At 43.9% G+C, this 25,614-nt stretch overlaps 1 protein-coding gene across 1 annotated transcript in view; it reads right to left on the bottom strand.

Annotated features, from left to right (window-relative positions):
* OBSCN (obscurin, cytoskeletal calmodulin and titin-interacting RhoGEF) overlaps window positions 1–25,614 on the bottom strand; it is a 163,809-nt gene that overhangs the window by 80,852 nt on the left and 57,343 nt on the right. Inside the window, 21 exon segments of the mRNA XM_062505854.1 lie at window positions 573–839; window positions 2,247–2,513; window positions 3,208–3,480; window positions 4,662–4,928; window positions 6,170–6,436; window positions 7,135–7,401; window positions 8,444–8,710; window positions 9,367–9,630; window positions 9,971–10,237; window positions 11,596–11,859; window positions 12,885–13,148; window positions 13,579–13,842; window positions 14,138–14,401; window positions 14,722–14,985; window positions 18,043–18,306; window positions 19,152–19,418; window positions 20,274–20,537; window positions 21,794–22,060; window positions 23,116–23,382; window positions 24,314–24,577; window positions 24,937–25,203. Of these exon segments, the coding sequence (XP_062361838.1) occupies window positions 573–839; window positions 2,247–2,513; window positions 3,208–3,480; window positions 4,662–4,928; window positions 6,170–6,436; window positions 7,135–7,401; window positions 8,444–8,710; window positions 9,367–9,630; window positions 9,971–10,237; window positions 11,596–11,859; window positions 12,885–13,148; window positions 13,579–13,842; window positions 14,138–14,401; window positions 14,722–14,985; window positions 18,043–18,306; window positions 19,152–19,418; window positions 20,274–20,537; window positions 21,794–22,060; window positions 23,116–23,382; window positions 24,314–24,577; window positions 24,937–25,203 (5,586 nt within the window).

The following is a 25,614-nucleotide window of genomic DNA, read 5'->3' as shown; positions in this document are numbered from 1 at the left end:
TCAGAGCAACTGTGGCTGCCCCTGGATCCCTGGAAGTGTCCAAGGCCAGGTTGGACACTGGGCCTCGGAGCACCCTGGGGCAATTGAAGGTGTCCCTGCCCATGGCAGGGGTTGCAACTAAATTATGTTGAAGGTCCCTTCCAACCCAAACCATTCTGTAACTTTAAACTCATGAAAATATAGGTACATGGGCACACAGCAACATATTACAGTGCTACAGATGTGTGATGTCTGCATGTGCATTCTGCACACACGTCATTCTAAAAAGCTTGCAAGTTCTACTGTGTTGTGTGCATAACAAATATTTAATATGTGCATAATCATAATCTGTGCGTTGTGAAAAAATTGTCAACAGATTCCCACAGGTGGAAATTAATTATCATTAAACCACAAAATCACTAAAGACTCATTTCAAGAGGTAACTGACCCCCTTCTTAGCCCTGTGAAACCTCTCTCATCTCTGAGATCTCCATGGTTCTCCTTGGCCACAGGACAAGGTTCAGCTGCCAAATTACTTAATCCCGTGCCGCAGTGCCAAGCTGTGCCCCGCTGTTCCCCATGCAAATTCCCACCTTTCAGGTGCACTGCTGCCGTGGTTTGTTGATCCCCTGTTTCACAGGTGTACTCCCCAGCATCAGCTTCACTCAGGTTGTGAATTGTCAGCTCAGCCAGGGTTCCCTCCTGGCACATCTTGTATTTGTCACTGGGTCGCAGCACTGTCCCTGACTTCTTCCACTGCACAGTGGTGTTGGGTTTGGAGACCTCGCAGCTCAAAGTGACACTGCCACCTTCCTCGGCTTGTTGGTTCTGGAGTGGCTGTGTGAAGGTGACTGGAGAAGCTAAATCAAGAAAAATCAGAGGGGGAAAAAAATCATGTGGTGTTACTGACTGCGTAACAAACCCTGTATTTGATGAAACTCTGGCACCGTCCTAAATTTCGTTCAAACTCAATTCCAAAGCTAGTTTAAAAAGAAAATAAGGAATGACAGAAAGTGTTGGATTTCCAGGAGCTCTAAGCACGCTGCTCTCCTGAAGAATCACTGGACACTGCATACACTGAGCACCTCAAGGATTATGCTCCTTCTTGCACAGGAATGGCCATGAATACAGAGTTTTGAGCATCTCTGTGCATGTATCTCCAAATGGGTACCAAAACCAGACCTCAAAACCTACTCTTGATATCCAAGTGCTTGTGTATTTGGGAGAGGGCATGGAGGGTCTTTCTATAATATTCCTTATTTGAAAACTGGACCAGGAGAGAAAGGAACGCTGGTAGTCCCTGTGCTGATGGTATCACTGGTGGGTAAAGGTAGGGTTTTGATGGGTGCATTTATGGAGTGTCACATGGAGAAGTTTAGCTCCTTGAGTCCAGTTCCCTGGAAGTACCTCAGTGGCTCCACACTTATTGGTGTGTGTATATTAATTTTTTTTTCAATCAATTTGCAGAATTGGTATTTACAGTGTGACTGCACAGGCTTCCTCTGCTTCCTGGGTTTGGCATTTTTTTCAAGGAGTGCTGGAGTGGCTGAGACCACACACAGAGACACAAATTGGCCAACACCATCAGAAGACCTGTTACAGCACCTGTATATTCTAATATTCTATTCCAATATTCTGCTATTCTTTAGTCATGGAGTGAATGCAACTGCAGGCAGGTGTGTGCCTTTCATGGGAGAACCCTCAGGAATATTTCTAAAGGTGGGATTTAACAATATCCTGGCTCATCTTTGTTTTTCCTGATCATGTGTCTCAGAAAAAAACACCTTGATATTGTATTTGTATCAAATCAGATTGAGAAAAAAAACCAAAACAGATATATTGTCACATGACACCTATTTTAAAGACCTTTGGTACTAGAAGTGTTTAGGTGCCTTGTTCATTAGGTGGAGTTATGTCCAAGTTTGAACAATTTCACCTCGATCACCATTTTTCCAGGCAGAACTACAGCTCAAACGATGATTAAGCACCAAAAATAGTCCTATCTTAATTTTAGCTCCAGTCCTGGTTGTCTGAGTAACCAGAGAGAGGCCATAGGGTCTCAAAGGCTGAAAGTAATTCCCACACTTGGGTTCCTGCATTTTCTTTGCTTAAGACACCACAGGACTTCCAAAATCAAAAGAACTCAGCTGCTTTTGACAGCACAGCACATCTGAAGTCAAGGACAGAAGAAAAAATTCCTCTTGGCAGAGCCTAACTAAGGGAGTGGAGCAAGTTTCTTATCCTAAAAAAACCCCAACACAACACGCCTTTAACAGTCAAAGTGGCTGCTGTTGGTTCATTTCCATTATCACAGGTGGATTTTCCAGAGTCTTCTGGTTTTAAGTGATTAATCTTTAAAGTATGGACTGTTCTCTCCTGCCTGAATTCAGATTTGGAGTTTGGGGAGATCACCTGGGGGCCCTTTTTCCATTTCACCTCAGCACTGGGCTGGGAGAGCTGGCAGCTGAGGACAGCTGGGAACTCCTCCTGCACTTTCCTGCTCTGCAGTTTCTCCTTAAATACTGGAGGTGGCACTGAAATTACAAACAAAGCAAAAATTTTGTGTTTGCTTTGCATTGTTTTCTAGGTACCTTTGTCTTGTTTCCTGCAGTGTTAAAGCTACAGCTGAATGGTTGGGTATTCAAAAAAATCTTCTGACTTCAGTGTTATTTACTGAGGGGTTAAAAGAACCTTCTAAGAGGGAAGGAGAAGGATTTTGGATGGAAAAAATAATTAAAATAATGAAGAAGGAAGGAAAGAGAGGAGGAGGAGGAGGAGGAGGAGGAGGAGGAGGAGGAGGAGAAAAAATTAAAAGGAAAAGGAAAAAGTAAAAAGAAAAGAGGAAAGGAGGAAAGGAAAGAAAGGAAAGAAATCTGAGCAACCCAATCTGGATGAAGAAGTAGAGGGATTGGACCAGATGGCTTTTAAAGGCCCCTCCAAACCCAATTTATTCTATAGTTCTAAAAGAAGTAGTGGAAGCAATGAAAATTCCAAGTCTATCCATCCAAGTAGTGAAGCCAAGCTAGTAATTTCTCCAGGAATCACTGAGCTTTGGGAAGAAGGTGAAATGTGCCCTGCTTATCCGTGGTGTTTGCAATCACAGCTGCTTTGAAGCACAAGCACCCCCAAGACACGAGGGGGTGAATTATGGCCTTGAACTTGCTGCCAACATAAGCAAAGCACCCCCTGCTCCCACTGATCCTGTTCCACACCGCAGGGAGCCCTCACCTTTCACCCTGAGCTCTGCTGTCGACGTGTGGGGTCCCACCCGGAAAGCGACAGTGCCAATGTCCTGCTCAGTCACCTTCCTCAGGGTCAGGGTGTGGATCTTGCCCTTCTCCACCGAGATCTCATTCATTTCATTGTTCTGCAGAGCCACGTCCTGCAGCTTCCATTCCACATCCCTGGCGTTCTCGTGGGAAACCTGGCACCGGAAGGTGACATCGTCCCCTTCGGACACCACCGTGTCCTTGAGGCCACTCACGATGGTCACGTCAGGCTCTGCAAGGAGAAATGAAAGGGAAAACGTGGATCAAGTCATGGAACCATGAGGACTTTTGGAAATCACTCCAAAGCAAGTGCAGATTGCTCAGCGCCTTGTCCTTCAAGCACCTCCAAGGGTGGAGGCAGCACAGCCTCTCAAACCACATTTCAAACTCTGCCTTCAGTGTACTTGGCAACAGGACAAATGAATTTTGGACAGTGGCTTTACCACTTGTCCTTGCTAAGAGGCACACTGCATACTGGTTTAGTTATTTTTATTTTTTTTTTAATGCTTGACAGAGTGAAAAAGGTATGAATGTTGGGTGCCAAAATCAGGATTTTTAATTTTTTTCCATTTACCCTTGGACACCATCACAGGATAACGTTAAAGCCTGATCCTCTCTTATTGTATTTCTGTGAACAGATCTGCATTTACTCCATGCTGATCTCCAAACTGGCTGAGGCCCTGGCTGGCTTTGTCCTGCCAGCAGGACTCTCTGGGTTAATGTGAGCATAGGAGTTCTGCACTGCAGTTTGCCCGAGTCCTGCCTCTAGGACAGCTGGGCACCCGTACAAGGATCCTACAGACAACCCCCAGCAGGCAGAAGATGGAAATACCCAAAACTCACTGGGGAATACCAAAGGAATTATAAAATCACTAAGGCTGGAAAAGACCTCGAAAATCATTGACTCAAACCATTCAAAAAGCAGCCCAATCTCCTTCTGAGCAAGCACAGTGGATATTCCTACAACTGAGGTCACCATCTGCATGAAAAACACTGCAGCTGGGTGTGATGTGCAGGGGATCTGTGATGTGGAGCAGCCCGTGGAGATGCTGGGGGTGTTTGTTCCACACCAGTGGTCCAGCCTAAGCTCTGCAATGATATTGAGGCCAGATGCAGCTGCCATGTGACTGGAAGCTGGGGCTGGACCATCTGTTCAGTCCCCATGCACATGATGTCAAGCAAATATTCCAAGCCATGAGTCACAGATTACAGCTGCCTTATCCTCTCCTGTCCACCAAGTCAATCTTTGCCTTTGGTATATCCATTGACCATAAGATATTTTTTTACTGATACCCATCCTATGTTGATCACAATAACTCATTTTATGTGATGTATATGTATATAACTCAATTATGTTGCGAAATCTTAGCTCCCTAAAGGGAAAATCTCCTTGTTCCAATAAAGAGGTCTTGCCTTTCACAGTGAGTTTGGCTGAGGTCGTCTGGTCTCCAGCCTTGCAGGAATATTCTCCAGCATCCCCAGGCTCCAGGTGGTGAACACGGAGCTCCCTGAGGGTCCCATCCTGCCACATTTCATACTTGGAGCTGGAGTGCAGGAGGACTCCATCCTTCCTCCACTCCACTTCTGCTTTGCTGACAGAAATCTCACAGCGCAGCTTGGCTGTTCCTCCCACTTCCACCTCCTCGTTCCTCAGCTGCTGCTTCAGCTGGGGTTTGATGGCTGTAAAATGAGAAATAAATAATACATGAGCTGTTTGTTTGAATGCCAGGTCTGCACAGCTCAGCACAAGGCACCTGGGCTCTGGTGCTGCAGGACAATTTTGCATGAAGTGGTGATATGATAATAAAACCATTTTTTTCCCCCCTATGAACAGACCTATATTGTGTACATCCAGAGGATCAGAAAGTTCCCCAAATATCTTTATATCCCATAAAGTCCAGGGCATCCACATCCAAACCTTTTATGCATCTGCTCTGCATATTGTAAACTCCAACAAACAAAGGTTCTCCCTAAGCAAAACCTGGCACTTTCTGTTTAAACCAGTGTAAATCTTTGCACTTTTACAAAAATATTCCTGGTTTTCAAAAGCTAAATAATGTAAAGCTTTAAACTAATTTCTGATTTCTCAGCTGTTTCTTCGAGACCCAGATCATCATCAGTGAGTCCTTCCACATGATGCACAAATGGACATTTATTCAAGTGGAGCATGGAACAGCTCAGACAACAGCTTGCCACTGATGGAAACAAGAAGGGGATATCCATGGGGTGTGTGTGAGCAGTGGGAAAAACAGGAATCTCAGTGCCTGTGTTTCTAGTAAAAACACTACTGGGAGACAGGTAATCACTGGGCTCTTTCACCCATAGTTGACCCTGGGGCTTCTTTTTGAGTCACAGTCAGCAAAAATATGTAGTTTGAAAGGTTATGGTTTAGATCAAAGCCACAAATTCCACCCAACTTTGAGACAATCACAAACATTTCATAGATGGTGCTGGGATGGCCCTGTTTGAGCAGGGAGGTTGAACCAGTGACCCACACCATGATTCTGTGATCACTCACAGACCTTATTCCTGCTTTGGTTTAACACAGCATCCTTGGGATCTTCACAGGGAGATGAAAAATAGCAACCTCAAAATGCTTTTTAAAATGATATGCAATTTGTTATTGGTTCAAGGGAGCCATCAAAAATTGCAAAACACCAAAAGGAGTTCTATTAATATTTCAAAACCCCCACGACACAGAACTCCTTGCTTTTATCATATCAGAGGAAGGGGTCAGTGCACTGCACTCTGCGCTTTACAGGTTTAGACAGGAACCCTGTCCCACCAGATCCACTCCTCTGTAAGAAAATGCTCTAAGATTGGCAGCTCTTTTCCTCATTAGCTTGATTTTGTATTAAATATCATTCACACAATTCCACCAATGCCTCTTCTCCTGCATCCCAGGTGGGTGCAATGCTAACCATTCACTCTGAGGACTGCAGTGCTCTGCTGGTCTCCCGTGTCACAAGTGTAATCAGAGGCATCCTCTGGCTCTACATTATGGATCACAAGCTCAGCTGTGCGCCCACTTAATTTTATTTCATATTTGGCACACGGGAAGAGCTCCATGGTGCCTTTCCTCCACTCCACGGCCGCGTTATGCTTTGTCAGCTCACACTGGAATTTCACCACAGCTCCTTCTTCTGCCTCTTCATCCTTGAGCTGCTTTTGGAAAAGAACTGGCAGAGCTAAAAGAGAAAAGAAAAGGATCGACAGGATCTTTTAGTGAAGTCTGAGTCAAGTCCTGGTTAGCACAGACTGATACTTGGAGAACAAGATGTTCTGCTTTTCACTGTGATATTCCTAGGTAGGATCCATGTTTTCTAATTTTCCTGGCGCAACTAAGAGATCTTGCTGCATCACAAGAGAAGACATCTGCACCCATAACATTTATTTCCTTTGCCCCTTGACTCCAATCCTTCCCAGTGGTGAATTCATTGAATGATTCTATCCCTCAGTTGATCTAACAATGATCTCATGAGCAAAGAACTTCAAAACTCTGTGGACAGCCTGGAGAGGTCAGGGATGTTGTTGTCTGTCTTCTTACAGGATTTGAAAGAAAATATTCTTTTTAAATATTCAAACAACATGTCATGTGAAATGTCCAGATGTTATGTTATATCATTGCATTCTCTTTAACTTCTCCTCAGGCACAAAGCTTGAAAGTACTTCCTATTAGAACCCAAAACTCAAATATGGCACTGGAAGAACAAAGTATCATCCTCTTCCATTCATACTAAAAATAAAAATAAATCCTAATATATCAGATGAAACGGAAAATATCCACAGATAATATGAATAATGCACTTTAAAATATTCATATTGAAATGGCTGTTTTTCCTGTTGGAGGAACCTATTCCTTTAGGAGTCAGCTCACACCACGTACCTTTCACATTGAGAGCTGCCCTGGTTTCCTGATCCCCCGTGTCACAGCTGTATTCTCCTGTGTCTTCTAATCTGACATTGTGTATCAAGAGCTCTACCAGGCATCCCCTCTGCCTCATTTCATATTTCTGGCTGGGCTGCAGCCCCACTCCTCCTCTCCTCCATTCCACTGCAGCACTGGGTTTTGACAGCTCACAGCAGAACGTGGCTGTGCTTCCTTCCTCAAATTCCTTATTTTGTAAAGGTTGCTTAAACGTGATGGGCAGTGCTGTAAAATTTGAGAGGAAAACATTTCAAGGGTGTTTTAGTGCAAGAAGGATCCAGTCCTACCATCATCCTTCAGGGATGGCTTACTCTAATGATTCTGTAATCCTGGGGATGCAACTCTTTGTCTTGGTAGAATCTTTCTTGAAGCACTAAGGGAACCAAGAGCTGAGGACAGGAAAAGTTAGGAAAGATCTGGTCTTAGTGGTCAACAGAATAGCCTGGTTTGGGGTCTGAAGGAGTCAGATTTTCCTATGGAAGAGTTTCCATGCCAGCTATGGATGTTTTAGGCAAAGATCACTGGGAATTGTTTTACACAGAACCCTGCCCCTTAACAGAGGTCTGTGAGTTTGCAGTATTAAACAGAAGTTCTGCCCCAAATAAGGCTTCTATCAATGTATAAAAGATCAGGTTAGCATTGATCTCTTGGTAAGAGATCACAGTGAAGTGATAAATGGCCAGGGAGATTTAGATTTCAGTTAAGGCCTTGCTCTGGATGGTACCAGGAGTGAAGGAACACAGGTGGGGGTTCAAGCTGTCTGCAGTCAGCATTTGAACCTGAAGTTCAAGCCTCCAGTAACAACACAGCACATTCATAGATCACAGAAATCCCTTATCCCCTAATTGGTGCATCAGGCAGGCGTCACACCCCATTAAACATCCCTTATCCCATTCCCATATCCAGCCACAATCCCAGCGCTCAGGACAGGAGGGTTTATCATATTTTTACATCATTACAACATTCATGGCCAGCTTGGTTGAGCCTGTGAACAACCTGGCCTAGTGGAAGCTGTCCCTGCCCATGGCAGGGTGTGGAATAAGATGAGCTTTAAAGCCCTTCCCAACCCAGATGATTTTGGGATTCTATGATTTAATTGCTTTCACACCTCAGATACTACAAGAAGAACCTTTCTACCTCACTGCCCGCCGTGCCCATGAAGAATTCCAGCATGGACCAGCAGCAAAACAAATGAAAGGCTGCAGAGAACACCAGGAAAAACTCCTTTCACTCCACTCCTATTGAGCCAAGGGTCACCACTGCCTACCATGCACGGCCAGCACAGCCATGGTCCGCTGGTGTCCGGAGTCACAGGTGTAAATTCCTGAATCCTCCAGCTCCAGGTCAGAAATGACCAATTCAGCAGCACAGCCCTGCTGCCTCATCTCGTATTTCACACCAGGGCAGAGAGTGACATCCCCTTTCCTCCACTGCACTGGAGCCTTGGGTTTGGTGAGCTCACACCTCAGTGTCACCGTGCCGCTTTCTTCTGCCTCGGTGTCCTGAAGCTCTTGTTTAAAAAGGGCTGGTAGGGCTATAAAATAGAAATATGGTTGGACCTGCTGCAGCTGGGGCTTAGGAAAAAGGAAGCAGAGGGAAAATGAAAGCACCAAAAGAGGGGGTTTCTCCCAGATGTCTAAACCTCAGTGTTCTAGATTCAAACTATGAAGCTATTTCCCCAGAGAAATAATAGGAATATCTGCAGAGCAAGAAGAAATTGATTTCAGTAAGTTACTTTTGCCACGAAATATATAGAACCTAATCTATGATCTAAAAATGGAATAATAGTTTTCCTGCTGTAAAAGCAGCCAGCGTGCTGCCCTGATCACTGAAGAAGTTTTCTGAAGATCAGCAGGGAATTTTCAGAGTTCAGATTTCTTCCTAATACCTGCAAGACCTGCAGAGTTCATACTCCCTCTTAAGGCAGGGAATTTTAAGGATTCAGCTTTTCTCTTAAGGCAGGCCACTTGCAGGAGAGATTTTGATTATTCTGATGGCAAAATACAGAAAAAAAATGCACTTAGCTCTGCATAGCAAGTCCCATTTTCTGCCTGGCCTCTCCATGAGCTGCATAGACCAGGCTTTTCTGCACACCTTGTGATTTGCAGTCCTTTCCTTTAGCACCACTAAACCACAGTTGTTATTTTTATTTTCAGAAGACATTACAGATCTTCCCTTTAGTTTTTTTACCATTGACTGTCAGCGTGGCAGTTGTCTGCTGATCTCCACACATACAGGTGTAAACTCCAGCATCCTCCTCGTCCAGCTCATGGATAATCAGCTTTGCAGCAGCACCGTCCTGACTCATTTCATATTTGCTGCTCCTTTTGAGCACCTGCTGTCCTTTCTTCCACTGCACCTCAGCAGGTTTTGTCAGCTCACACTGCAGAGCAGCTGTGCCATTTTCCACAGCATCCAGATCCTTCAGCTCTCTCTTGAATTCTGGAGGCAGCACTGAAGAGTGAAAGAGTTACCACAGGGAGGGTGAATTTTCCTTAAAAAGCAGCTTGGTGAGGTCCTGGGGGAAAGGATTTATGGGGCAATACCAAGCCCTGATCCAGGTGAGTGAAACAAAATGGAAAATCTTCCCCAGCTTCCCTGGACACTGGATCAGGACAAGGAAAGTGAGATGAACTAGCATAGCTGAAGGTGTCAAACACCAACAGGGAATGTTTTTCCCAATTCTACAAAAAGAGGAAGCACAGAAAGGAACCAAAAGCCCAAGCAAACAGAAAGGGACAGGAACAGAGATTTGGGCAGGTTTGGAGGATGTTCACCCCAAGGATTACATTACCACGAACTGTTAAGGCAGCTGTGCTGGTCTTGTCTCCACACACACAGGAATAATCCCCACTGTCACTCGGGTCCAAGCCATGGACCAGCAGCTCCACAGCACGTCCCTGCTGCCTCATGCTGTACTTGGTGCCCGAGGTGAGGATGCTCTGGCCCTTCTTCCACTGCACATGGGCAGGGGCCTTGCTCAGCTCACAGTGCAAAGTGGCTGTTCCACCTTCCACCCCTTCCTGGCTGGTCATTTCTTCTTGGAAAAACGGAGGCACAGCTGAAGGATGCAGGTAAAATGTGTTACAAACTGAGGGTGTCTCCAGGGAGGGGTGAGGAAGTGACAGGGGAAAGTTGTGAAAGTTGTGACGGGGGAAGGCTGTCAAGGATAGGTGAGTATCAGCCGCAAAGAGAGGAAAGAGAAATGAAAATTCCCTAGTGGGAATAGACAACCTAATCCTTTTGGATTTAGCCTGGCTTCTACAGCAAACCTGCACAGTCCTCAACTGATTGACACCTGCTTCCTACCAGTTTCCTCTTCAGAAAAAGGCAGAACACCAGCTCTGAGCTCCTCAATTCACATGTATTGGTGACTTCCACATAGTTCATGGCTTTGCACTGTCTCTTCCTACTCACAGCTGCTGTGCTCTGACTGTTGACACAGCCCCTTACTCATCCTCACTCTTTCTTCTTGAGATACCCTTGAAGAGGTGCATTCGGGACTCTCAGATTCTTCTGGAACCCAAAGTAAATCTCCTGCTGCTGAATTCCAGCCTGGGTTCTTGTCTCAGAACACATTTTTCCCATTTTACATGATTCTTGCACCCATTGCAACTTGCATCCTTGAAATAAATGCGGTGACCTTCATATATGTCCCTCTATTAACTAGGTGGGATAATGGGATATTTCCTCTCTTTCACAAGGTTGGAGATCTCAGATTTCAAAATTAGTGTCCAGTATTAGAGACAGTTAAAATATCCAGACTAGAAGACAGGCTTAGCCCTGATTTAGCACATTTCCCATTCCATCAGTTTTTAAGCTGAAACACCAGGCTTGTTTGTCCAGCAAATTGTTCTTCCAACAAAGGAAGACCAGAAAGAGGTCACAGAAAGAATTTATTCTTTCCTTAGAAAAATCAGTGTCCCCAGTGGAAATCTATCTTTGGGCATTAGGACAGAGACCATGGGCACAAAGCCCAAAGTGGACATAACTTAGTGAAGAGGAAATTATAACTAACAGTCTTATTCTGGATACTCCTTTTTCCATGTATTAAAATGGCTGGTATTGAGAATTCCAGAAAGAAATGGCAAAGAATAAGCAGATTTGTAGTTTAGAGAATAAATGCAGGAAAGGAAAGACCAAAGAACAATGGGGTTACATGGTAAGAAAGGAATGGCAGAAGAGAGAGAAGAAAGGAGAGCAGGTTCATGTTTAAGAAAAGGAAAAGGCAAAAGGATGGCACAGAGCAATGCAGACAGGTATTTTCCAATTTTCAGAGCCTGCAGGTGAGGAGGGGCAGGGAACATTTTCAACGTGGTGGAAGTTCAGTTAATAAGGATGAAGAGACAGATGTGGAAAAGTGAACAGCTCGGAGCAGAGGACAGAGGTCAGGAAACAGGAGGTCAGGGATGGCTTTACCCTGTACTGTCAACACAGCTGTAGTCTGGTGCTCTCCACACACACAGGTGTAGTCTCCTGCATCCTCCTCAGCTATTTCATGGATCACCAGCTGTGCCTTGAGCCCTTCCTGCCTTATTTTGTATTTCCCACTTGGTTTGAGGATCCTCTGGTCCTTCCACCACTCCACTGGAGCAGCCTTGGAGAGCTCACAGAGCAGGGAGACTTCCTCACCTTCTTCTGCTTCCTTGTCCTTCAGCTCTTCCTTAAAGAGTGGTGGCAGAGCTGGAGGACGCAACATGGACAAAGGGACAGCAGAAAACCAGAATTAAACCTCATTTCTACTTTGAGATTTTTCTTTTTCCCCCTCTTGCCTTTTTTTCAGCCTATTATAGATATTCTTAGCCATAACCAAGTTCAGCAACTCTGAAAGTGTCTTTCCTCAAGCACAATGTGATTTCAGCCACCCTGAGGGATTAGTTCCCTGGCTTTTTGTTGTTATTTATAGTGAAAGAGCAAAACAAAGACCCAGATCTCAGATCAACAGCACTCAGAAATAACACTGCTGGATACTCAACTGTTTTACCCCCACAAATGTCATTCTTTGGAGGCTGCTGTTGTTAGTTTCTGGTTTGTTTTTATTGAACTGTTACATCCCCATCTATATGAAAACAAATTTCAAAATAAAATTACTCCAAGCTTTAAATTGAAGTTTGAAGGGCCATTACATGCAAGAAGAATTTTAGATTCCTTTTGCTCAGTATTTTGGAAATCATAACTCAAAGACCACACAACCTACAGGAATTAAGCTCTGGAATGATAACACTTCTCTCACCCTGCATGTCTGACTTCTTCGAAGAGTCTGTAAGCTTCCAAAAAAAAAAAAAAAAACCAAAAAAAAAACCACACAACCAGAGAATTTCCTCCTCTTTCTGCTCTCCCAACCCTCACTTCTCCTTTTCCAATTCCTGGAGAAGAGGGACCTGACAGCCCATAGCTGGGTGTTTTGGAGAAACTGTGGTGGACTGAAGTGACCTAAGAGGTTGGAGCTGGAAAATGCAAATATCCAAGAAAAGGAGACTTGCACAGAAGGAAACTTCTCATTTTCTCCTTTTAAAGGACAGATTAATAACGACCCAAAAATTCACCACGAGCGACTCTTTCTCAGGAAGAAATGAGTTATAAATAGAATGAAGGAAGAAGAAGGGATAAAAACAAAGATAAACTACTGACCCAGGGAAGAAGCAACTACATTTCAGAATTATGTCTATCTCAAGAGATATTTATCAATTTTAATAAGTTCTTTTTACCATGAACTGTTAAGGTTGCTGTTGTCTTTTGGTCACCACACACACAGGTGTAACTTCCAGCATCTTCTACTTCTAGGTCAGGAATGACCAGCTCTGCAGTGGTGCCAGACTGCCTCATTTGATATTTGTCACTTGCTTTGAGCACCTTGGGCCCTATTTTCCACTGCACGGGAGCTCCTTTGGTTAATTCACATCTCAGAGTGACTGATGCTCCTTCTTGGGCTTCTTCATCCTTCAGCTCTTCCTTGAAAAGCACTGGCAGGGCTGGGAATGGAAAGCCAACAGAAAGTGTATTTAAACTAAGAGATCAGCATCCTGAATTCTCAGCTGAAGTTCAAATCTGGCCAAATCAGGGGTTTGAGTTTTTCCCTATGAAGATCTGTAAAATGGAATCCAGAAGTAAGACAAGGAGTGCTGAGATGGCAGGCCAAAGTACAAGATTTAAGGTAGAATTTAAAGGCTTTACCACGGGACAGAACATCTCAGCTGGTCTAAGATTTCCTGGGTGCAATTTCCTTGAACCTACAACACAGCAGTGTGTCTGCAAGGAGAGACAGTGCAGTCCTCAGCTCCCTTTGCAGCAACACCAGACAAAAAAAAACCACCTGCACAAGAACTGGACACGAGGTGCCAACAGGTGGACGCTCCATGGGGGTTTCAGAGAAACAGAAAATGGACACTCATCTGCATTTACCCTTCACTGTCAGAGAGGCTGTGCTGTGCTGGTCCCCACACACACAGGTGTAATCTCCTGCATCCTGCAGCTCTAGATCACGGATTTCCAGCTCTGCCAGGGCACCCTCCTGCCTCATGATGTATTTTTCACCTGCCCTGAGTATTTTGTTCCCTTTCTTCCACGCCACAGCCGCAGCCTTGCTCAGCTCACAGTGCAGAGTGGCTGTTTGGCTTTCCGTGGCTTGCAGGTCCTTCAGGTCTTCTTTGAAAAGGGCTGGCAGGGCTGAAGGTCACAAAATGCACAGAGGACATTAAAAATGACATGTGGCACACAGGTGACAGGAGGGGTAGGGTGGTACAGAAGCAGAGAACACTTTAGGGTGGAAACAGGGCGTTTCCCTCATAATTCTGGGACACTGGACAAACCAAAGGACAGAAAGAGAAAACCAACCTGGATACAACCAGATCTTACAGAGAATTCACAGATTTAAAGAAACAATTCAGCCACAGGTGAACACACGAGCAGTATCAACAAGCTGGCATAGAAATCCACAATAATACAGATACATTATTTTTACCATGCACTATCAGGGCTGCTGTAGTCTCCTGCTCTCCACACACACACGTGTACTCTCCAGCATCTTTCAGTTCCACATCCTGGATAAGCAACTTCCTGAGCGTGCCCTCCTGCCTCATTTTGTACTTGTCACTGGCTTTGAGCAAGGTGCTGCCCTTCCTCCACTCCACGGGGGCAGCTTTGGTCAGCTCACACCTCAGAGTGGCCACTTGACCCTCGGTCACCTCCTCGTCCCTCAGGCTCTCCCGGATGCCTGCAGGCAGCACTGAGGATGCAATGGGAACAGGGTTAAAGGGAGCAGCAAACACAGCCTGCAGCTGAGTGCATGCATGGGGAAGGAAAGGTGGGCAGCTGTCTTCAGGCTTGACCTCACATCTGCTTCGGGGATTAGGGCCTAAAAGCACCCTGCACATGGAACTGGGGGAAGGATTTTACCCCTAAATCACAAAATTCATCCTCGTGGTTATGCCACGCAAGGTGAGACTCAGAGGAACTGTGCACAGATAACAATGGTGATAGAAACACTTCAAACCATAACCTCAGCAGTGATGGCGTGGTGGTCATTACCCTGGAGGTGGTCATTACCATGTACTGCCAAGGAAGCTGTGGTCTGCTCCTCCCCACACACACAGCTGTAATCCCCAGCATCACTCTCGGCCAGGCTGTGGATCACCAGCTCTGCAGTGACATCCTTCTGCCTCATTTTGTATTTCTCACTAGGTTTGAGGGCTGTGTGTCCCTTTTTCCACTCCACTGGGGCAGGCTTGGTCAGCTCACAGTGCAGAGTGACTGCTTCACCCTCCTTGGCCTCCTCGTCCCTTAACTCTTCTTTGAACAGAGCAGGAAGGGCTGAGAAACAGAGCACCAAAGGTTTTCATGACAAGTAGATCCTGACCACCAAAATCAACAATGTTCACCAATATCTATCCCTGCCTGGTAGTGAGCACCATCTCGCAGGAGAAAGATGTTGATTTGTATCATAGACATAAAGGCTCTTGTCATTTCTTTCAGGAAATATTAAATAAATTTGCTGATTGGTTTAGAGAATTATGGAAAATAAACAGCAGAAATGGGGTAACTTCATGTATGGTCAAAACTGCAACTTTCTCAATATAACCCAGCCTAGAAAGTTAATACAACACGTTACACCATGATCAGGAAAAAAGCTGAAGGAAAAAATTATAACCTTTTAATTTACATTTTAAGGATGCCTTCAGACCTAGCCAAGAGTTAGGATGAGACTGAAGAGTAGAATCAGAGAGAGATCCTGAAAGTGCTTGGGTAGGAATAAAAAGGAAAGAGAAGGATGATGCAGCCACTGCAGAAATCTGCCCTAAATCCCTCACCCCAGGCAGTTCAGGGGCTTCCTGACACCTCCTCCCTTTTGGAACAACAAACAGAATTATTCACACTGTAAGACTGGGTGGAAATGTGGGAATTTGGGGGAGCAATAGGATGGGATGACATCCTCTAAGTCTTTGGAATGGAGTGGGAACTACATTTGGATATAAACTAGCTAAGAAAGATCTTGAGAGGATGGTCTCCAATTCCTGACACCGACCAGTAAGAAAGAAATAATTGAGAATAAGGATGTGGAGGATAATCGTGCAGACATTAACGTCAATGCATTAGAAAGAAGGAAAACAAGGGAGATGTTGGTCTGCCTCTCTTTCAGGAATGTAAGTTGATGATGAGTGGACGTGGAGAAAGGTGAAGTGTTTAATTCCTTCTCCTTCATTATTATTAAATGTTAGTTTTCATTAAGGAAGCAATAGAAATTCTTGCTTGGAAAAGAAAAAAAATGATTAGAGAATATTTCAATAAGTATTTTCTCAAAGCAGTTTGGTGTGATGAAATTTGTCCTGGAATACTTAAGGTGCAGGCTCAACCAATTTCAGACACTGACAGTGACACTGGGGAAATCAAAGAGAGTGGCTGATGTTCCTCAAGTATGGAAAAAACAAACAAAGAGGTGAAAAATATTTCTCAGATTGAAATACACACATTTAGTTCTTGCTGTGTAAACCAAGATTCTGAAATCCCAGAGAGTAAAGAAAGAAAAATCACTGGTGTAAAGTGAGTGGAGCTGATAGAGCTCCACATGTAAATGTCTGCTTTAAAGTGAGCTGGAGCTGTCCCTGACTCCCATGGTCTGAGTTTCATAGATGTCCATTGACAAAAATGGGAAGCTGGGAATACTCTTCAGTCTTGAAGCTGAATCCCATTAATGATGCTTGTGATAGAAAAAAAGAGAGAGAGAGAGAGCAGAGAGAGAGAGAGCAGAGAGAGGATCCAAGGAATTATGGCAATCTCAACTCAATTCTTTGAAAAAACTCAGATTTGCCAAGAACTTTTCTCTTCATGAAGAAGTGGACCAAGTTAATTTCTTCGTGGTATAGATTAAACTTCCATGACAGAAAGACACATCATAATATGTTCTACATTACTATTTTAGTAAAGTTTTAACTTTGATATAGGTGGAATTACAGAAGGGAAGTGCTACTAATCTGAAAACCAAGTACAGGATATTGGACTGGGGTTTGCACTAACAATAAAATGATTGAGCAAAATTTCTGACTACCCTGAGTTCAGGTTTATTCAGCATTTTCTGTAGTGACTTGGACAATGAAATGCAAAGTTTCATTAACTGTGAATATGATCTCAAGGTGGGAAGGGAGAGAGGGTGAAAACACTTCTTTAAACTGGATTAAGATATAGAAGACTTGTATGAAGCAGTGGTGATAAAACAGGCTTCAATTCAGCAAGGGCAGATGGAAAATATTTAGGGAAAATCAGCAACACAAACACAAGAAGGAACAGATCTGCAGTGAGGGATTTGGGGTTACAAGAGTCCATGGAGCAAGTGCAAGTGAAAAAGATTCAAGTCTGATGCGAATAAAGAAATTCTCATAATCAAGATGTATAACTTGGAGGGACACATTACTTCTTTTTCCAAATTTTATACAAATATTTCTCCAATTCCATAAAATTTGGAATAAGAAGTAATGACTTCAGATGGTTCAAGAAAGACTTTTGTTGAAATAAAGAACTTTCTGACAGAAATAATGGTGACTTGGGGCTCAAGGATGGACTGGCCAGTACAAGTCCATTTCAATTCTGTTTTTCATAGTTAAATTGGAAGTTCAATACTGAAGCAATTCTTTTTTTTTTTTTTTTTTTTTTTATTGGCAAATAAAAAGATGGGCAGAAAAGCAAAGAAATCCACTCCCTGAATTCAGACCTACTGGATTTCCAGGTGAGAAAGAGGCTGAAACTACTTCTGACTGACCTGCATTAATAGTTAAAAGTTAAAAGTTGCATTAAAAGTTTCCCTCTCTTCCATGGGAAGTTTGCAGATCAATTTGGCTGAGGACTCTGAAATATTCTCCTACTCTAGTGCTGAGTATTTTGCATAACCCGAATAAAAATCAACATTATTCTTGGTCAGAGTTACAAATAAATTTACACTGAACCAAGTTTTTGGGGTTTTTTTTAGTATTTAAAATTACTTCTCAAATCTGGATGCAACTTGAAATAAAATTGCTCTTTTAAAGAGCTATGAATGTTCCTGTTGCTCCATCTGTCAAGGTTCAAGTCAAAAGTGAGTAATACAGAATAAAAAAAGCAAATCTGTGACATCCTTCAGCCTCTGGTGTGATACAAAGAAATACAGCCAAAACAAGAGCAAAGAGAATAATCAGGGAAAATGTTACTAAAACTCAATGGAACTAAAATCATGGTTAGAATTAGACAAAAACCACAATAAAAAGAAGAAAGTCTGCTATGAACAGAACTAATGATGGCAAGACTAGAGAAAGAACTTGCTGTGAGTCAGTACTGAGGCTTCCAGAGGAGGAGGGACAAACACCACCCAAAAATGTCCCCAAAAACTCCCGTGCTCTTTACCGTGCACCGTCAGCGCCGCCGTTGTCTTCTCCTCCCCACACACACAGGTGTATTCCCCAGCATCCCTGAGCTCCAGAGCATGGATCAGCAGCTGGGCCGTGCTGCCCTCCTGCCTCATGGTGTATTTTTCACTCGCTCTGAGCACTTTGTGCTTCTTTCTCCACTCCACGGAGGCAGCCCTGGACAGCTCACACTGGAGAGTGGCTGTTGCACCTTCGGTGGCTTCTTCATCCCTCATCTCCTTCTGGAAGTGCACAGGCAGGGCTGGGGGGGGTTCAAAAGGAGCAGAATGTGGGACCACGGCAGCGACTCAACCATTTCGTGTGGTCTGACAGCCACAAGTGATAAGCAAAGCCTTTCCTAATCAAATCCATCAGGATTGGTGACCACTCTGAGAACCACAAGAGAGTCGTTTGGAAAGCTGGAAAACACCTCATTCCTAAGTCAGAGAGGGTTTTTTAATGGTGAAGTCCATGGTATGAAGTGAAGAACCACATTAGTCTCAACCTCAGACCTGCCTGAGACCTAGCTTGGATGTTGCCTGCCAGAATGGAGAATAAAGCCTAATCAGAGCATCTAAATTCTACAGAAATGCAAATTGTTACTGATAAAGTTTATAAATGAACCTGTATCTGAGGCATCGGTTTCACTTTGCCATGAGTGACCTTTAAAAGGTCCTTTCCAACGCAAACTATTCCATAATTTCACCTCACAGAGTGGTCTAGCAGAGTTTGACCCTCAAATTGTACTGAAACACTGATAACTGTCTCAAAAATTCCTCATCAACAAATCTTCTCAACTCTAAGATTTTGACATCTTCACAACCAACATCACAATAATGTGGTTTTTGATTTCTCAGCACCTACCACTGAACACAAGGATCAAGAAAATGAGTTAGAACCAGGATGAATATTTGCAATTTTTGCCATGAACCTCCAACCTGCACCTGACACGAACCAAAATTCTCATGTCAAACCAGATATTGCTAAACTCATCAGAAACAGGGCTGCACTTCCAAAGCTGGCACTCCTATACTCATGAAAAAAAATTTTAAAAAAGCTGTTTGAAAATTCTCTCTTTAATTTTGTAATTCATTCTTTCATTTTTACCATTCACTTTGAGCGCAGCCGTGGTTTCCTGCTCTCCACAAGAGCATGTGTAATCTCCAGCATCTGCCAGGACTAAGTCATGGATCACCAGCTCAGCCACCGTGCCCTGGCATCTCATGGTGAACTTGTCACTTGTCCCCAGGGTTTTGTGTCCTTTCCTCCACGTCACAGCAGCTCCAGCTTTGCTCAGCTCACAGCAGAGAGTGGCCGTGCCATTTTCCGTGCCTTCCACGTTCTTCAGCTCTTTCTTAAAATGAGGAGGGAGGGCTGAAGGTCACAGGTGAGAGAGAGAACTTTAAAACTGAGCAAATAGCATGCCTTGACTGCCCCACTGGATTAAAACACTTTAAGATGTCTTAGGATGTACAGAACCTGAGAGGAAAGGATGATTTCAGGGGCATCCCTGACTTGTGCTTTGCAACGCACCACATTCAGCATCTCACAATGACTTGGAAATCAGTGTTGATTTATAACAACTCTCATCACCATAAAAGAGTGAGTTTGGACAGCTGGAAAACACCTAATTCATAAATCAGAGGGTGTTTATAATGATATGAGATATGGCATGACATGGAGAACCACACCAGTCTCAACCCCTCAACTCTTACTGATTTGGAAATCTATAAAGCTATAATATCAGTACTGGGAGGTTTGTTTTAAAGGCATTTTAAGATGTAACAACAGAAAGCTGATCCCAAGGTTTCAAGGAACTATGCACAGTTCTTTCTCAAAACCAGATTAAGAACTAAAATGAACACCACATTGCTTAAAATTAAAACTTCATAACTTTTTAATTTCATCCAAGAAAACCAAGTCAAATCTCACTGATAAGCCCTGAAGAAATTAATGAGTGAAAACACTTCAAAGTGCTATTTCTGACTCCATCAAGCTTTCCACTATCCACTTCCAGCTTCCATCAACAGAAAGAGCAGGGACTGAAAAGATCCTGTGATGCTGTTTGTCAGACCCAAAGGACTGGCTTTCAGTGGAAGATATTCCCAGTGCTTGGAACAGCTGCCATAACACTTTAAAATAACAGAAGGGATCAAGAGCAGATTTGGGTTCCCACAGGAGGATCACAGATCACAACGCAGAAAATTCCTATTAATGCAGATATTTTACCATTCACTGTCAGGGACGCAGTGGTTGTCTTGTCTCCACACACACAGGTGTAATCTCCTGCATCTCCTTCCTCCAGGCTGTGGATGGTCAGCTCAGCAGTGGTGTCCTTCAGCCTCATTTTGTATTTCTCACTAGGTCTGAGCACCTCCTGCCCCCTCCTCCACTCCACCGGGGCGGGTTTGCTCAGCTCACACTGCAGAACAGCCGTCCTGTTTTCTGTGCCTTCCACATTGACAAGATCTCTTTTGAACAGTGCAGGCAGAGCTACGGGGTGTAATATGAACAGAGAGGACATCAAAACCATTAACCAGACCTTGGGGAGCTCAGGGCTGGGGCCTGTGGCCAGTCCTTCACTGTTACAGGAAAACAAATCCATCTGAAAACCTGTCTCTAACAGAATATCACAGGATCCCACTGGGATAATTTCCACCATGACCTGCTTCTAACATTAACTTGTTCATATTCACCACTTCACAACTGATTCCAATACTGCTCTCTACCTATTTCACTCTGAAATAATCTATCTCGAACATTAATGACCTGAATTTTGATTAAAAGTCATCAGCCAGGGTGACAGCACTGCTGGAGATCCCCGCCTTTCCTAACATCATAATTTGTATTTCTGGCTCAGAAAAAAAAAAAAAAAATCATAACATAGCTTCAGGTGCAACTTTAACCCAAGATTTCAAAAGACAGAATGACACTAATATCAGGATTACAGGGTTTTTTTAGCAGCATCCAAAAAGTTGTCTTGTGATGTGCCACTAAAATAAAATGGAAGTGACCTAGGGATGAAAATGATAGGTCAAAAGAGGGGAGGAACAGAAATTCCTCCAGCTTGGAGAAAGAAGACAAAGAAAAAGTGGCAGAAAATCTGGGAGAATAGTTTTTTTCCTCAATTTCCCCTTCTCCTTGGCAGCTTTTTACCCATAATAGACATCTTAAATAAAAGCTGTTCTTCCATCTATGAGAGCTGTACATGAACTGCTCCTTCTGGAGAGGCTACAAGAGCTCATCACCATTCACCACGGCAGAGCCAGGAACAAAATTTCACCCATTATTCCCTAAGTCAGGACCTGCAGAATAATGCTGAGGGGTGGGGATTTATTTAAGTACCATTTCCTCAGCAGAATATACCACAGTCCTGCAGAAGAGGAGGGTGGTCACTCATTCCTGAATGGAAAAACCTCTCAATGACTGAGCTCAGCAGATTTAAAGAACTTTCCTTCAGGTTAAGCATGAATATCCACTGATGTCAGGGAGACATAATGAGAAACCCCCTGAGAACAATCTTCTGCTGGAGGTCTGCTCACTCTTGCTCTCTGAGATGAGAAATTCTCACAACTTTTCTTTACTCTGATATAAACTTTCAAACTGACAGACAATGGGAGATGGGATGGAACCGCACCAGCAGGCCAAGAAAATGCTGCAGAATCAAAACATCCAATCAAGTGGGAAGGAGAGAGAGAACAGGGATGTCCTTGAGGCACTGCTACCCCAAAAGAGAACAGCTTTTTTACCATGGACTGTCAACACAGCCGAGGTCTTCTGATCTCCACACACACAGGTGTATTCTCCCGTATCTTCCACCTCCAGATCTCGGATCAGCAGCTCTGCAGCTGTACCTTCCTGTCTGATCCTGTACTTTTCACTTGGTCTGAGTGCCTTGTCCCCTTTTTTCCACTCCACCAGGACGCCGACCGTGCTCAGCTCGCAGCGCAGAGTGGCTGTGGCACCGTCTGTGGCTTCCCTGTTCTTCAGCCCTTCCTTGAAAAATGCAGGCAAAGCTGAAGGACAGCAATATCAGCAGTCAGATGCAGCGCTCCAAAGAGTTAAAATTATGTTTAAGTTTCCTTTTCCCCTCTTATCTTGAACTGCTTTATCAACACAAGAACAGAGATTCTCATGGGTCTCCATGGATCAGCGTTGGGAAAGAAATGTCATCACCAGGAGAGGATTTAATGCTTGCAGTAATTTGTAGAGGTATTTTACATGTACTGAGAGTCACAAATCAATACAAATAGAGCTCAAAACACCATTTTTTTTCCCCTGTGAAATTTCAATCAAGAAGAACAAACGCCAATTTGAAATTTCTGGAAAGAAAATGGTTTTCTTTTATGGCATTTTAAACCACAACGGGAGGATGTTTGCTTTGTTTCCACATACTTAAGCAAACAAAGAGACATTTTACATTTGAGAAAAATGAAACACTGGAGCTTCATTTTAAATGTCAGTTTGAAATGAAATTGTTCATTTCAAGACATGGTGGGGAAACAAGCATTTTCACCTGAACTGACATACCCTTTCAAAGACGTCAGGTTCAGTAAAAATCAAAGTTTTCCCTGAGAATGGTTGTCCTTTAGAAGTTCTGGGCTTGTTTTACATAGAACACCAACTGAATTCCATGACAACTGGGCTGTAAGTATAAAAGCACTCTGTTGCCTCAGGAATAGAGTATGGGCATAAGATTCCATGGAATAACCTAACCTTTAGGAATTTTACAAAACCTTAAAATCCCTAAGACATAATCCCTTTGCAGAGACCCGTTTTTTGTCCTGAGCATAGCGGGGAGTCTAATAAAGGACCTTTCAAGGGAAAAGGAAAATGATGGCCCCTAATTAAAAGAGTGTCAGCAACCCTGGTTGCCTGGGACACCAATATCCCTCTTGTGCCACAAATTCCAGCTGCACGGATGCCAGTGGGTGCATTTCTCTGGCATTGGTGAGCTGTGGGTAAAGGTCTGGCTGAAGAAGGAGATGGGAGTGTAACCAGGGGTCTGTCCAAAGGAACAGAGAAATCAGGGTAGTTACTTTCAGGATGTGCCTTGCTTTGTTTGTTTTACCATGAACTGTTAAAACTGCCATGGTCTGCTGGTCTCCACACACACAGGAATAATTCCCAGTATCCGTCGTGTCTAGATTTTGGATTATAAGCTCAGCCACGACACCTTCCTGCTTCATTTTGTATTTGTCACTTGGCTTGAGGGTCTTGAACCCCTTCTTCCACTCCAGGTTAGCAGCAGCCTTGTTCAGCTCACAGTGCAGGGAGACACTTTTACCCTCGGTGGCTTCTTTGTCCGTGAGTCCCTTGGTGAAAAGAGCAGGCAGGACTGCAGAGTAAACACGGACATGGCATCAACCCTGGGAAAGCCTCAATCCGTGACTCAATCCCTCTCCTATCTCCCTGGAGCCACCAGACCTTCTCGGTCTCCTCCAGGATTTAGTTCCTCCATGATTTTTCTCCAACCTCTAAACCTTCGAAAGACAATTCAGCCTAATTTTATTTTTTTTTCTGTCCTCATGCTTTAAAAGTTTCTTTAAAAATCAAGTCTATCTCCAAATTAGTTGAGAAGCCAAATACCCTTGACTTTATACACCATAAAATCAAAGACATAAAATTAGAAGCTGTGTTTCAATATGATACTCAGAGCATTTTGCTTCCCTTGAGAAAAGCAGGAGTGCTACAGAAGGGCCTGATTCATGACACTGTCTGAATTTTTATAAATAAGAGTCCCTTAAAGCAGAGCAGTTGCAAACATGCTGTCAGTTTTTTGCAGAAATAAAATATTTGCTTGGGAAGTATGAAGCCAAAATTGGTAAAAAAGAGCTGTGAATAGCAGGAGCATTAAAAGCCTATTTTTTATTAAGATCGTCCTTGTGCAGCATCATACATTGATGAAAACTTGTTCCTCTTAGGAGCAACAAGTGCCATGGTCTAAGTCACGAAAAATAAATATTATTCCTACTTTTAGGTCAGTTCCTATGGAAAAAACTTCTAAAAAAAGCAGCTATTCTGGACCAGGGAGGTTGTGTTGAGTTGGGAACCTGTTCTCCAATTGTCTTTTGACTAAAGCACCTTGGAAGCACATCAAGAAGGTATCAGGTAAAAGGAAAAAAAGAGAGAAGAAAGGATAGGAAGATTAATCAGCAGAAAGGAGGATTGGAAGTACACAGGGATCAGAGGAAGCAGAAGTAAGAGAGGAGGGGATCTTGGAGTTACACAGGTTGACTTGGGGCACGTGCTGAGAATTTCTTTTTTACCATTTACTGCCAGAGCAGCCGTAGTCTGCCGGTCTCCACACACACAGCTGTAATCCCCAGCGTCTGCCATATCCAAATCCTGGATTGTCAGCACCACAAAGGGACCTTCCTGCTCTATTTTGTACTTTTCACTCGGCTTGAGCACCACATTCCCCTTTTTCCACTCAACTGGGGCTGGTTTGCTCAGTTTGCAGTGCAAAGTGACTGCCTCTCCCTCTGTAGCTTCCTTGTTCATCAATTTTTCTTGGAAGAGGATAGGCAAGGCTGCAGGATGCAATACCAACAGAGAAGGAATCAGCACCAGAATGAAAGGAACTGGAGTTACTGGGCTGCAGTGTGTACACTCAATCAAAAATGCTCTGTTTCTAGGTGGGTACTGTCAAAAAGGGGAGTAAAACCTCCTAGAGGGGAGAGAAATAAGTTAAAAAATATACAAGATACAGGTTCTGTCTCAAGGCAAAAAAAGCACAAGGGAATACTCTCTAATAGGGTGACTCTGGCACTACAGAGCCAAGAAGATAAAACCCCTAAGAAATCACACCGACCAAGCTCTGCTTGACCAGGAAATGCTGCCAAAAGTGCTACATTTGGGGTTTAAAGAGAATCGTGGGTAGGAGGGTTACCATTCACTCTCAAAGCAGCTGTGCTCTCCTGCTCTCCACACACGCAGGTGTAGCTCCCAGCATCCGTCAGCTCTAGGTCTTGGATAACCAGCTCTACAAAGCGCCCTTCCCGCCTCATTTTGTATTTCCCAGTTGGGATCAGCTCCTTCCCGTCCTTCCTCCACCGCACGGAGCCTCCCGGCCGGCTCAGCTCGCACTGCAGCGTCGCCGTCCCACTCTCTGTGGCCTCCTCGTTCCTCAGCTCTTGCTTGAAACGGACTGGCAGGGCTGAGAGATGCAGAATGAGAAGGGATTGCCACCCTACATCCCACTCAGGGGCTGAATCGTGATTTGTCGCGGGTCTACCAAAGCCTGACTGCTTCGCCCTTACCCTTAAACACATCCTGTCTTTTTTGCATGGGTGGTAAAATAAATTCTCTAGTGAATTGTTCTGTGGGAATCAACAAAACCATGGTCTTGGCTGAGATCATGCATCAAGAGAGACAAACTCATTCTCATCACTGCACACAATGGACCCTCTGAAACAGAAAACCCCAAGGAAACTATAGGAATTCCCCAAGGAACTAATAGGAATTTTTCCATGCTAATTCAGGAAATACCATGTGCAGGACAACACCCTTCAGTCGAGGGAAGGTGAGAAGACAGCACAACACACACACACGCATTCAACATGGGCAA

Source organism: Cinclus cinclus, chromosome 1 (assembly GCF_963662255.1).
Source record: "Cinclus cinclus chromosome 1, bCinCin1.1, whole genome shotgun sequence".
Lineage (NCBI taxonomy): Eukaryota > Metazoa > Chordata > Aves > Passeriformes > Cinclidae > Cinclus > Cinclus cinclus.
Note: the sequence above shows the minus strand (reverse complement) of the source record. Positions and strands in the feature narration are given on the sequence as shown.